Here is a 14,975-nt window from a genome sequence, read left to right on the forward strand (position 1 = left end):
ATCAAAGAAATAAAATCAATCTGTCAAAATTTTTGCAAAAAATATTCACGATAAATTTGTTTTAAACCTAAAAGATTTAAAACAATTCTATCGTAAAAAGATCAATTTACAAACATTGATTTATCGCCATCTGTAATAATTATTATGCACGCTAACAATACTAACATATAATAAACTAACACTGAAATGGGTGCATGTATTGTATTTTAATTATTTACATATGTGCAAAAAAAATGTATTAAATAAAATGGTTTTGTTTATAAAGTAAAATATTTTAATAACGCTTAACCAGATTTATTTTGTATGTAACTTTTAAAATTATTTCAATAGTAACTTTTATTGCTTGAAAGATAAAGTTGTGCACCTTAAAATCTATACATTAAAGACTTTAGCGTAGAATAGAATTCGTAAGAAATTATCGACAACCATTTATATAAAGATAAAATAGTACAAGTTATAACGTATATCAGTGGTCATCACGCTATCCACTTTTCATCCAAAAACACACATACGACAAAGACAAAATCCTTGAAATAAGCATAAGCCGCTACAACAAGAACAAGCGAGAACACGAATATTCATACGCGCATGTATCGCTTCTCTCTCGCATACGTCTGTATACATAGACAACGCATTTACAAAATTATTGCAGTACGAATTTTTTACGTATCTGTTACCAGCAAACTGTTTTTAGATCCAGTACTCACAATTTTTCATAGTGACCTTTTAAATATTGAAAATAAACTACCAATCTTCTACATCATTAGAAAGTGATAGTATTGTTGGTTATTAGTGGTAACAAATGGTCATAAAAGGTGAAGTTTCGTGGTAATTATTGTTACGGTTCACTGTCTGTTCATGAGTTATTACATTTAGTTGCTGTAATACTTCAATTAAATAATTTAAAGACAACAGTAATAAAAAAATATTTATTGATGCAGATGACAAAGGCAGAATTAAATATTTCTTCAGAAGACATATTTATAACGTGTGCAGATCATCACCTATAGAGAAAAAACTGAGAATACTCCTTTAGGTGATGCCGAAGCATTACTGTTACAGGAACAGCTACAAGAGTCATCAGACATTCCATTGCTTCCAATGTTTCCATTGTTTCCGTTGTTTCCATTGTTTCCATTGTTTCCATTGTTTCCATTGTTTCCATTGTTTCCATTACTTCCACCGATTCCACCGATTCCACCGTTTCCACCGTTTCCACCGATTCCACCGATTCCACCAATTCCACCGATTCCACTGTTTCCGTTGCTGGAGTTTACTATGGATGCAACAGTGTCCTTTGCGCCAGCGACAACTTTGGTTGCATACGTAGTCTTTGATTCAACAATGTCTCTAGCTCCAGCTATCTTGGATACGACAACACCTTTGGCGTCAGCAGCAGATTTGCTTGCCCATGCAACTTTATCTCCAGCAGCTTTAGTTGCACCAGAGGTAAACGATCCAGCAGTGTCTTTTGCAATTGCTCCATAGTTTTCATTGATTCCATTGTTTCCACCGTTTCCATTGTTTCCATTGTTTCCAGTGATTCCACCGAGTCCATTGTTCCCATTCATTCCATTGTTTCCATTGTTTCCAGTGATTCCACCAATTCCATTGTTCCCATTGTTTCCATTGTTTCCAGTGATTCCACCGTTTCCATTGTTCCCATTGTTTCCATTGTTTCCAGTGATTCCACCGATTCCATTGTTCCCATTGTTTCCATTGTTTCCATTCATTCCATTGTTTCCGTTGTTTCCATTGTTTCCACTGTTTCCATTAATTCCATCGATTCCATTAATTCCATTTAATCCATTGACTCCATTAAATCCATTGTTTCCGTTGTTGGAGTTTACTATGGATCCAACAGTGTCCTTTGCTCCAGCGACAATTTTAGTTGCATAAGAAACCTTTGATTCGACAGCGCTTTTGGCGTCAGTAGCTTTAGCTTTACAGGCCTCGACTACGTCGTTTGCTTTAGCTCCATAGTTTTCATTGATTCCATTGATTCCATTAATTCCATTGACTCCATTATTTCCATTGTTTCCATTGTTTCCACCATTTCCATTGTTTCCATTCATTCCATTGTTTCCACCATTTCCATTGTTACCGTTGTTTCCATTGTTTCCATTATTTCCATTGTTTCCATTATTTCCATTATTTCCATTGCTTCCACTGATTCCGTTGTTAGAGTTTACTATGGATTCAACAGTGTCCTTTGCGCCAGTGACAATTTTAGTTGCATAAGAAACCTTTGATTCGACAGTGCTTTTAGCGTCAGCAGCTTTAGCTTTACAGGCCTCGACTACGTCTTTTGCTTTACCTCCATAGTTATCATTGATTCCATTAATTCCATCGATTCCATTGATTCCATTGATTCCATTGTTTCCATTGATTCCATTTACTCCATTCATTACATTGCTTCCATTGATTCCACCGTTTCCATTGTTTCCATTGTTTCCATTGTTTCCATTCATTCCATTGTTTTCATTGTTTCCATTGTTTGCATTGTTTCCATTGCTTCCATTGTTTCCACTGATTCCGTTGTTAGAGTTTACTATGGATTCAACCGTGTTCTTTGCGCCAGCGACAATTTTAGTTGCATAAGAAACCGTTGATTTGACAGCGCTTTTAGCGTCAGCAGCTTTAGCTTTACAAGCTTCGACAACGTCGTTTGCTTTAGCTCCATAGTTTTCATTGATTCCATTAATTCCATTGACTCCATTATTTCCATTAATTCCATTGTTTCCATTGTTTCCATTGATTCCACCATTTCCATTGTTTCCATTCATTCCATTGTTTCCACCGTTTCCATTGATTCCATTGTTTCCATTGTTTACATTGTTTCCATTGTTTCCATCGTTTCCATTGTTTCCACTGTTTCCATTGTTTCCATTGTTTCCATTGTTTCCATTGTTTCCATTGTTTCCATTGTTTCCACTGAATCCACTGATTCCGTTGTTGGAGTTTACTATGGATTCAGCAGTGCTCTTTGCGCCAGTGACAATTTTAGTTGCTTTTTTTGCTTCACCTACAGCTTTAGATGCACCAAAAGCAATCGATTTAGCAGCGTCTTTTGCATTAGCTCCATAGTTTTCATTAATTCCATTATTTCCACTGTTTCCACCGTTTCCATTGTTTCCATTGTTTCCATTGTTTCCATTGTTTTCGTTGTTTCCATTGTTTCCGTCGTTCCCATTGTTTCCATTGTTTCCGTAGTTTACATTGTATCCATCGTTTCCATTGTTTCCATCGTTTCCATCGTTTCCATTGTTTTCATCATTTCCATTGTTTCCAGCCCCTTTGTTATCAGTATTAGATTTGCTTACACTAGTTACTATAGACATTGAGTCCGCCTTGCAAGAACAGTCTCCGATGGGACTCGCATTTGCAACCTGCAAGAAAGTCATTGATTAAAATTCAGCATTATAGATTAAACCGTGTAGGTTTACTTACTTGTACTGCTACAAAGCAGGCTAAGAAGAACAACGCGATTTGGCTCGACATCTTGGCTTGGAGTTAATTAGTGTAAACCTCAAGTGTTTATGAATGTTATCGCTGTCAGCCGCATTTTATATGATTTCAGATTAGTGCGAAAAAGTTGCGTATTTACCAAACAAGCAAATACGTCAAAGTAGTAATAAATTATTTTAGATATAATTATACAGAGTTAATATTTAATTCTTTGTCTTAAGCTTAAAATTGACACAACTAAGTAATTTATGTTTAAACAAATTGATTGATGCAAACGAAAATTGAGGTGAAGAGCAGCATCAGTTGAATTAAACTGTGCAGCGAATGCATATTATTCGATTAATTATTGCAATACTAACAGCAATATCGCATAATATTCTTATTTCTGCAAATAAGCAATGTGCCACAATATTTATTGCTTATAGCAATGATACTAAAATTTTAGGAATAAAGGGAAAGTCATAAGATTCATATTTGCTCACTTGAGTGTATAACATATAGAGTAAAGAAATAAATAGAGAAGGCGACGTATATCAAAAATCGTGCAAATTAAATTCTTATATGTATGCTAGTTTCGCGGTAATTCACCTCGCCGTGTGCGCCTGCGCGGCCGGCAGTGTTTGTAACGCTCAGGCTTAGGGCTGTGCACTCCATACTTCGCATTTATATTTAACATAGAGTAATAAAATAAGTAGAGAGGGCGACGCATATTAAAAATCGTAGCGTATTCTGGATCGCCGACGGACAAAATGAACTTGTGACGTTTGACAAACGAATATCTTCACACGTCACATTTGTAATTTCTTAATATATATTTTTCTTTATTTATTCAATTTTGTCACCAATATTTATGATATCATTATAGACATTTTCATTCTTCATTCCCGCACTTTTTCATTCTTCAATATCGCTTGCTTTCTTCTCTATTGCTAATTTTAGTTAAATAATAAATTCTAATATTTACGTACTTATCAGCAACAGCTCTAATTAAATGCAAATAATGATTACTTGTAGGGGCTTGTTCAAACGTATGAATTTCTAATGATTTAAAATTTTTCTTACAATTTAATCTTTATTATATTTAGGCAATAATTTTTTGCCAATTTTGATGAAGTAAATCTTATATATAATTGTTCTAAGCCGCTTCCGGACGCGCATAACTTAAAATGAAACATTCAATTCTTCTCCGTTCAATTTTCTACTCTGTAAAAAGTATCGTTTTGTATGAACGGTGTATAATATTACACGTAAACAAAAGAAATATATTTAATTATAGTAATAAATAATATTAAAAATAAAAATTGAATTTGTCCGAGGCACCGGTAATGCGTTCTGTTGTTTCGACCAATGAAAAATAAGCATTCAAATACAAAACAAGATGGCCGACAGTACCGTGACAACAGTTTTAAATAATTATTATTTAATAATAAAATTTTGCTACGCGACAATAATTTTCATTAATTCGTCATTGGACTGAATATAATCGGATTGCAAATTATCTAGGTGTGTAATAACTATGAAAATTAAATATATACATAATGTTCCGACAATTTTACATATATTTATGCATGGCCGAATAAAAGTGTGTTATGGCCGTGTGTGGTTTTTTTGTGTGACCTAACCTGAAGGTTAATATAATAGGTAAATAACCTGAAGGCTCTTCAGCTGTCATGGCGTGTGGTCGTGCGTCAGCAAGGATTCTGAGGATGTAAACTCTGATAATAAAGCATTTCAATAGTTAGAGGCGTTTAATTCCGTCGAGAGACGGTGGTCCTTTGAGAAGAAAAGACGGCCATCTCCAAAGGGGAGAGGTCGCAACACATAATGTGTTGAGGATTAGAAGAATACATAGATTAAACTAGATAAACAATCATAAAACAATCTTCGTAATGAAATCTTCAAATTTTGAATTCCCGGCGACGGGCTCCGAGGCCGTAAAGTGAGTTTTTCCTTTTATAAATAATCGGATTGCAAATTAACTAGGGGTGTTATAACTATGAAAATAAAATGTATGCATAATGTGTTTAGGATAAAAATAATACATTGATGAAATTAGATAAACAATCATAAAACAATCTTCGTAATGAAATCTTTAAATTTCGAATTCCCGTCGCCGGGCTCCGAGGCCGAAAAGTGAGTTTCTCTTTTTCTATTACATAAACATTATCATTGCTTCCGATTTAATTCACATATACGTTAGATTTTAAGAATTGTAAATAAACCAGGTACATTTTAAACGTGAACGTGTAATATATCCTTAGTATGTATGAGGATTGAAAGTTAATGTCGATCAAATCGGCGCTGTTGCAGTGGGAACGATATATATATATTATATTATATCAGCCAACGAACAGCTTATAAATGTGTAGTTTCTTAGATCTTATCTAATAAACGACATTTTACAATGATTATAAATATGTGACTGCATACCTGGAATAATCGATAGGCAAAATATCTAAGATTGATTTATTTTTAATTTCGATATGGCAAAATATGTATATGTCATAGTTTTTCTTCAATTTTTGTTCTGTGCCATCATTCCTCTTTCGGAACAGCCAAATTCAAGATATTCAGTTACATCAAACTTATGTAGTATGTTCTTTATAAAAAGATAACAATTGCTGACAGTGACTTTAACATGAGAAGATTGCCTCTTTGTTTATATATACCAATTCTACGCTGTAGCCGTATAGGTCATTAAATTGTTTCATCATTGCTTCTGAAAAATAATTAAAAACAATAATACCTTTATCAAGAGTAAACATTGAACACATAATTACTACTAATATAATCCATTAATTAAATTTAAACGACAACCGAAGAACAAAATTGATGGAAGTTACTGTAGAGGATTAAACACGTAGATTGGCATCTCTTCATTTTCTTCAAAATTGTCGCAATATGTCATATATTAATTGTTTGCCATGCGTAAATGTTATTAAATCTATTTTTACTTCTGAAAATTAACTGTAAGCGATACTGTATAGTGGGTAAAATGTAACTTTTTGTTTACACTAGTACGAGATTTTTCATTATTACTAGCATTGTAATATTTTAAATTAATTTTGGTATGTATACTCTTAATTGCCAAATCACCGCTGCTTGTCTTTTAATATTAGATCCTGGAAAGTCAATAGTAATTTTGTTAGAATAACCGTAATATATTATTCATATAACCAAACACTTACTGGCAAACTCATAATTTATAGTTTTAATTATATTGTCTATAATTCCAATGCTACATCACTTTGAATCATCTTCAATTGACACTTTGTAAGAAAAACGTCGTGATTATAACATATTTCACTGTTTATTTAATTGCACAGAAATGGGCGCAGCGAGCAGCGAAATTAATTTTAGCGATTTAAATTGTAAAACACATAGCAAAATATGTATAAAAATCATCAAATTCTAAAAAAATATTTAAAAAAATATGTTTAGTTTATACGGGATTTAAAATAAAATATAAATAATGTGGATTTGTATTAGCTTCTCTATACAGAAAAAATATGTACTTAAATTTTGGCGAACGTTGGCAATTTAAAGTTATAGTTTTTAGAGAATTTTGAAATTTCGGTTGAAAAACCATTTTCAACAAAAAGGGGCAAAGTTTCAAAATAAGTACTATTCATTACCAACCAACTACTAAACACATAGTGTTGCAAAAATCCCTCTTACTGACGCCTTTGAAAGGAAACTACACAAAATTGTATAACATTAATTTTAATATTTTTTAAATTATGAAGTTTCAAAAAAAAAAATTCAAGATTTCAAAACCCAATCAATGATATATAATCGCTCACATTGCACCAACTATAGATTGTGTTGTAGCGTCAGTAAGGTGTAAAAATGTATTTTTTAATATCAGTAATATTTTTGGGCGGATGTGTAACCAATCCTCTTTGTTATTATTATTTATTTAAACTGTAAATCTACTTTTAAATAATAATAAATGTTACGTTTTAATATTCATTTTTTTGTTGAAAACATTTTGGTATTATTTGCTTTATTAATATTTAGTTAAGTTACAAACCTATTTTTAAAATTAATACAGTGAAATCTCTTTATAACGAATACTGAAATAACGAAATTCTCAGTATAACGAATCTTCAATTTGTCCCAGAAAAACTTTCATACAAAATGTTTTCATTGTAACTAAGATTGCTCTCAGTATAACGAAATATTTTGATCCAAATTTAAGAATGACGTTACAACTTGACACAATACTTTTCCAAATTCAGTTCGCCCATGACTTGGCGTGTGCTAGATGTGTTCAAAAGTGACATTACAGGTGTTACGCTGACCCTCAAACTTTCTTTATAAAACATTTTTTTACAAATTTTATTGTGTTTCATACAGTATCCTTAAAAATGGACTAAAAACGATCTGTCAACCTTATAAGAGGTTATTTTGATGCTGTAGTAATATGGTAATTGAAAATAAAATAAAAATATATCATCTTTCTTACATTCAATATAACGAGTTTTCAGTATACCGAAATTTAATCATTGGTTCCGCGAGCTTCGCTATATTGAGATTTCACTATATAATGTTTAATTTATTATTATCTAGCTAAGTTATATTACTTATTCATAAATTATATACAATATTTAAAATTATCATTAAATATTTAAGTTTTAAATTTAACATTAAATAATATAAAATGTTTTCTTCTGGAAATATTTAGTCAACTTGTAAACCTATTTTCAAATGAATTGAAAATGCTAAGTAGTTTTTTTATATAGATTGAACCATTTTGACTATCATTGAAAATCCTAAAGAAAAATGACTAATTTGAACCAATAAATTTAAAAATATATTTAAAAAAACAGAACGAAGCAAAAATAATATTTAAACCCCAAAAAGTTGAGGGTCCGGTATTCGGACACTTGCTAGCTTCAGTACCTCACGGTAGTGAGGTACCGACAGTTAGTATTTTATAAATGTTTCACATTTTAAACAATTTTCTTAACGTCATCAGACGGCGACAACAAGCTTCCCTGATTTTTATGATTTATAAAACTATTACTATTGGAACCTAAAAGAGAATCTATGCAAATTTCGCAAACAGTTTTTTTAGATAAACTTTTTACTACACAGCCGGCTATGTATGCCACAATTTCGCGAGAACTTGCAGTTAAAACATCTGATAATAATTTTAAATCGTCAAATTTTTAATCAGTATTATTGACTTCAGTATTTCTATGCCTATCTGATGTTATATTAATATGGTTGGTAGGAGACAATATGCTAATATTTTCTAACGGGATGCAATTACCCCTAAACGAGTCTCCTAATTCTAAGTGAGAAAGAAGTTTTTTGTAGATAGCCCTAAATTGTCATGCCGTTGGATTATTATTATGCCCTCCGTGAGATTTATTATTACTAATAAAAAGTTCTATATGGTCCTTACTTATTTTATAAAATGGTATATAATTTAATACTCCTTGTTTTACCAAATTATTATATAAATGTTTAGCTTTAACCATGCAAATTAAGAATCCTAAAAATCCTGTTTTTATTCTACTAGAGCAGTGGTTCTTAACCAGTGCACCGCGAGCTTATTGCAAGTGCACCGCGAGAAAATTGGTATAAACAAAAAATCCGCAAAATAGTAAAATTTTAATGTTTCAATCAATTTATATTTTATTATAGTAGTGATACCCCACAATGGATAAATTTATTACCAAACGAAATTGTGAATCAGACCAAAATATTAATGACACTGGGAGTACAAGTGGAAGAAGTAGTGACGATGTTACTAAACATCATACGTCTCATACAAAAGATATATCCAGTAAAATAAAAAAAATAATGGACAGTATTCTGAAGAATATTTACGTTTCAGTTTTACTAGCATCAATGAGGAAGGATATCACATTCCACTATATGTTGTGTGTGGAGAAAAACTGTCCAATGGCGCGATGTATCCTGACAAGTTAAATCGCCACTTCACTACGAAGCACTCCGATCTTGCATCAAAAAGTAAATATTACTTCAAAAAATTGTTAAGCATGCAGAAGAAACAAGCGAAATATTTTGAAAAAATTGTTAAAATTTCCGATAAGACACAACTGGCGTCATACAAGATTGCTAAATTGATTGCTGTACAATTAAAACCACATACTATAACAGAGTCTTTAACTTTACCTGCATGTTGTGAAATAGGAAAAATTATGTTTGGTGATGAAGCAAAAAAGGAAATTATGAAAATTTTTCTTTCAAACGATACAATAAAAAAAATAATTAAATATGTCTGATGATATTGAGAAAACAGTTAACGATAAAATTTCCAAGCGATATTTTGATTTACAAGTCGACGAATCTACTGACATTAGCGGTAAAGCACAAATACTAGGATTCGTTCGTTTCATAAATCAAAACAAAATAGGGAATCAATATCTATGCTGCAAAGAACTTACCGAGCATACGACAGGACAAGATGTTTTTGATCTTATTCATGCATATTTAGAACAATTTAAAATATCATGGGAGCTATGTGTAGGAATTTGTATGGATGGTGCTCCTTCAATGGTAGGCTCATTTATAGGATTTGTAACCCTTGTAAAGACAAGAAAACTTAATATTATATCTACGCAATGTTTTTTACATAGAGAATCTTTAGTTTCGAAAACATTACCAACAGCACTAAAACCTGTACTAGATCAAGTTGTAAATATAGTGAATTTCATAAAATCAAGACCTTTAAAAACACGCATGTTTAAAAAACTTGCATTTCTATGAAAGCTATGTACGAGTGTTTGCTTTTTCACACTGAAGTCAAGTGATTATTTAAGGGTAAAGTTTTATGCCGATTCATAGAACTTAAGAATGAATTGTTAATCTTTTTTCGAAACGAAGGTATGGATGATTTTGTAAAATGTCTTCAGAATAATGATTGGTTTGCTAAAGTGGCATATTTAGCAGATATTTTTAATTACTTAAATAACGTTAACACAAGCATTCAAGGAAAAAACAAAAAATTCATGATATCCATTGACAAATTGACAGGATTTCGGAAAAAAAAAACTCTTTGGAAAAATCGAATAATAGAAAAAAAAGTAGATATGTTTCCTTCACTTAACGAAAACATTCCCGAGGAAGTTATTTCAGCAATAATAGAACATTTAACTTTATTGGAAGAAAAGATTGCACTTTCCATTCTTAAATATAGAAAATTATGACTGGATACGAAATCATCAAATTAGTCTCATTGTCGACTGATCGTACTCTAAAAATTAAATTTTCCGAAATAACTATGAAGAATTTTTGGATTACTGTCCAAGAAAAATATTCGGTTCTTTACATGAAGGCACTGAAAATTTTGTTACAGTTTTCAACATCATATTTGTGTGAGCTTGGTTTCTCAACAACAACTAATATGAAAACTAAAAAACGAGAAAGACAGAAAAAAAGTTAAATGAAGAATTCAGGGTAACTACATAAAATATTCGATCTAATATTTCTGATATCTGCAAAAGCCAACAAGCTCAGGTATCACATTAATTAATTTTTTATTGATCATATAAATACCATTATGTTAAGCAGGAACGTCATTTTGGGTAAGCAAAGGAGGGAAAATGCACCACTTAGATTTGCCACCCAAAGAGCACCTTTAAATATTAATACAGATATTTTTAATAAAATACGTAATTAAAAATTGTTTCTAGGGCAAAATTAACTAACTAAATTTATTTCCAATACTAAACTTTTTTATATAATTTAATTTAAAAAATATGTAAAAAAATTTTGTAATGTAATGTAATTTTGTATGTAACTATTATTTTTTTAAAATATGTAATAAAAATTATGTCCACATATTTTTTTCAACCTCTTAATTCTGGTGCACCGCCACTTTTTCCCATGATCAAAAGTGCACCGTGACTTTGAAAAGGTTAAGAATCACTGTACTAGAGACTACTCTTTCGCCATTATGGTGAAGAGATATTATGTATTTTTTAACATATTCAAAAGAATCTCTAAATAGTTTGCTTTACATAGAGGTTTCTTAAAGTTGACCTGCTTTAAATTTTTTGAATTGAAAATATCGAATAAATGATTTATTGCACGTATGAAGGTTACTGTACCTTATACCTAATACAAGGAAGTAAAATATGTTCAAGTCATATTTCCCGCAATTATGGTTCTAAAGGAAATCTAAAAAACGTGTATAATATTACTAATCTTAATATGTGGCAAAAATATTTATTAATGACATATACTATTTTTATCATTTATATTTAATTTGAATATAAATTAAATATAATCTCGAAGAATGGAATGCGCAGCCAGGGCCGGCCCTAGGTTATTTGGCGCCCCAGGCAAAAACTAAATTTGCGCACCCCCCCCCCCCCGATTAATACTTTTATAACTCATTACATCAGCTTAAAAGTATAATTTAATTTAAAGTAATCTAATAGTGTATTTGACACGATACTCTTTTTTGCGATTGTGGGTATTTAAAAATTTGTAGTTTTTTGTCGCGATTTTTTACGCGTGAAATAGAAATAGAGTACACAGTAGACAGTAGAGTGTACCAAAAAAACTAATCTCCTTGGTGAAACTTACAATGAGAAATGTCAAATGCCAAGTGATAGTACAAAATGATGATATCAAAACCTGTGGTAACACATAAAATGAAATATGAAAATAGAATATTATAAACAATTAATAATTATTAACAAAAAATCTTATCTCTTATCTTGCAGTACCGCTTTCCCCAAACGATAATCCCTTACTGATGATGTATTTAAGCAGATCGAATCATTCGATATACTTAAATACATGCATGCCTCTACATCTCTTTCACTCTAGTTACTAACACGCGAGCGATCGAGAGGGAAAGTATTTCACCGACCGACACTGATCCAAAGGTCAAAATTCACACAAGGTCAAGATTTTGTTGTCCGATCTCTTTCTGTACACAGATTGAAAACATTTTTTAAATCTTAGAAATAACTACCAACTCCGATGTAAAAATAATCAACTCAGATATACCAAAAGTTGATGTTTTATGAAAGGAAATGAGTCATAATGTGTTGCGTTGATCACAAACCATCGACTCGATTTGCTTATTTTTTTACACACGTTTCTTATATATTTTTAATATTTTTTTAAGAATATATAAAAGGCTGAACATTTTACACGTTTTATGTATCGGGTCTGTAGATGAATTGGTTGTATTGTATTCTATACAAATGACCACGTAATTCGCATCAAATAGAAATAATATATGCATGTTTTTATTGCTTTAGAGCGAATCTCGCTTAGGTCATCGTATTAGCTCGGCAAATAATATCAGATTATATTCTATAACATTATTGTTTGATAATTTTAAGTGAATATTGCGCCTTTATTTGGTATCACGGCGCCCCACAAGATCCACCGCCCCATGCGGTCGCCTGTACTGCCTGCCGTGTATAATTACGTGTTTTGCACGTGTCACTTTTAATAAAAAAACCTAAAATGACACAAATGATTGCAAAATGTAACCTGTGAAATGATAAATTGCATTTCCTCTACTGTTTTGCTCTGTTTTTACACGATAATACCGAACAGAAAGCCATATTTCACCGACGTTTCACCGACCACGTGCTCGAGTTGAATAACCTAGAGCAGGGGTTCCCAACCCCGTGCCCGCGGGCGCCATGGCGCCCGCGGACCGATTTGTGTGCGCCCGCCACTATTCGACCGCAATAGAATTTTTTTCACAAACACTAATTAAAAATTTAAATTATCTTTAATTATTTGTTATGTCTCTACTACACTCTCTCGAAGTTATCCGAACCGAAACTACAACTGAAATCAGCCGAGATCGCCGACTTTTTTCCGATTATAGGTCCTGTAAGTGGCAAAAAAGGAATCTTTGACGAGTCAGGTGGTGCCCGCCGCCCTACCGATATTGTAAAATGCGCTCTAGGATACAAAAAGGTTGGGAACCCCTTACCTAGAGACTAGTAATATGATTTTTCTAGGCACAATGGATTTGTTTGCATCGCCCTCTCTATTATATTTCATTACTCTATACTCTATAGCAGGGCTTCTTGGGGTCGCGAGATTTTAATGTAAAATATTTAAATTAAATGTTTTAAATCATTTTTTCAAGCCGTTCATTATGATCATATAACTTTTATTTACTGCCTTATAGGAAGGCATTTGGAGCGAAAAATAGCAGCAGAATTGAACAATGTGCTTCAGGAAGAAGATTATAAATTTTATTAAGAGCCATGCCCTTAACAGCCGCTTATTTTCAAATCTCTGTAAGGATACGGATTCCCACTACACAAATTTATTATTACATGCAGAAGTAAGATAGATATAAAAAGGTCAAAGTTTAAGAAGATTGTTGTTATTAAAGGACGAAATTGAAACGTTTTTAACCGAACAAAAATGTGATCTTGTTGCTTTTTTCCAAAATGACCTATATCTATCGAAGCTGCGTTATCTGTCAAATATTTTTGAGATAATAAACTACCTTAGCTTGTCTCTTCAAGGAAAAAATTGAAAGTTTATTTAGAAAATCAACGTTTGGAAAAGTAGGGTAGAAAAGGATTCGTTCGAAATGTTTTCTAGTATCGACAATTTTATAATCATTGTAAAACTTTTATCGCAAAAATTATTATAGGTCACTTAAAAGCGCTAGAAACACAATTTCGTAAATATTTTATTTAAAATATTGATTATATTGGATTCAAAAATTATTTTTAATTGCCTTGAGTAAGATTGATCACCTGCCGTATAAAGCTCAAGAGGAATTTGCTAAGCTTTCGAGTGACTAAAACTTAAAACTAGATTTTGTAAAAGTTCACGATCTCTTCTAAACTTTTCAAACTATGCCGATACGCTGCAGTTTCCCGATAATAACCTTTATTGCAGCGCAGGTAGAAGCAAAAAGAACACACAATCGTATTTTCGTGCGACGTATACGACTTTATTCTTGTGACTGGGCTCTAGCACGCGCGAACGTATGTGTGTACATATTGGACGCTGTGAATTTCACTGACGTATATCAACTATACAGATGTAATTCAGCAGTATTAAGCAGTAGGTAGTCGAGTTCAAAACAGAGTAGTCTTTGAAGTTACAGAGTAGTCGTAGAATTACTGATATGTGTCGAAGTGAATCTCTCCCAAGCTTTAAAACTTTCTCTCATATAACCTTAAACCAATTAGAAAAGGCTTACTTGAATCACATAGGCTGTACTGTAAAACACCGCTTCTGTAATTAGTAACTCGAGTGATCCTCTACAAACGACACTACTGTGGTTGCATCTCGATGGTCACATGAGGTCACGCATTAGAATAACTGATTGTTGAACGAAACAATATTTTTATTGTTTTGACGAAACAAATAATAATATTTATAAGTATAATACATATTACTTAGTGGTAATAAATGGTTATAGAAGGTTAAGTTTCGTGGTAATTATTGTTACGGTTTTCTGTCTATTCATGAGTTATTACATTTAATTGCTGTAATACTTCAATTAAATAATTTAAAGACAACAG

The 14,975-nt window shown here is 31.9% G+C and overlaps 1 protein-coding gene and 1 long non-coding RNA gene across 2 annotated transcripts; one reads left to right on the forward strand and one right to left on the reverse strand.

Annotated features, from left to right (window-relative positions):
- Positions 1-915: 915 nt before the first annotated feature.
- Positions 916-3,541, reverse strand: LOC148229995 (uncharacterized). Its single transcript, XM_088197325.1, has 2 exons — positions 3,451-3,541; positions 916-3,389 (listed from the first exon to the last, which is right to left on the reverse strand). Exons 1-2 carry the CDS (start codon positions 3,499-3,501, stop codon positions 1,005-1,007), a joined length of 2,436 nt encoding a protein of 811 aa, XP_088053451.1. The 5' UTR covers positions 3,502-3,541; the 3' UTR covers positions 916-1,004.
- Positions 3,542-3,666: 125 nt separating this feature from the next.
- On the forward strand, positions 3,667-7,334 carry LOC148229996 (uncharacterized). The gene is made up of 2 exons (XR_015811360.1): positions 3,667-5,407; positions 5,497-7,334. It is a non-coding gene; the product is annotated as an uncharacterized LOC148229996 (long non-coding RNA).
- Positions 7,335-14,975: the final 7,641 nt, after the last annotated feature.

This window comes from Plectrocnemia conspersa, unplaced genomic scaffold (genome assembly GCF_051122295.1).
Source record: "Plectrocnemia conspersa isolate PC_06_02 unplaced genomic scaffold, ASM5112229v1 ptg000011l, whole genome shotgun sequence".
In the NCBI taxonomy this organism is placed as follows: domain Eukaryota; kingdom Metazoa; phylum Arthropoda; class Insecta; order Trichoptera; family Polycentropodidae; genus Plectrocnemia; species Plectrocnemia conspersa.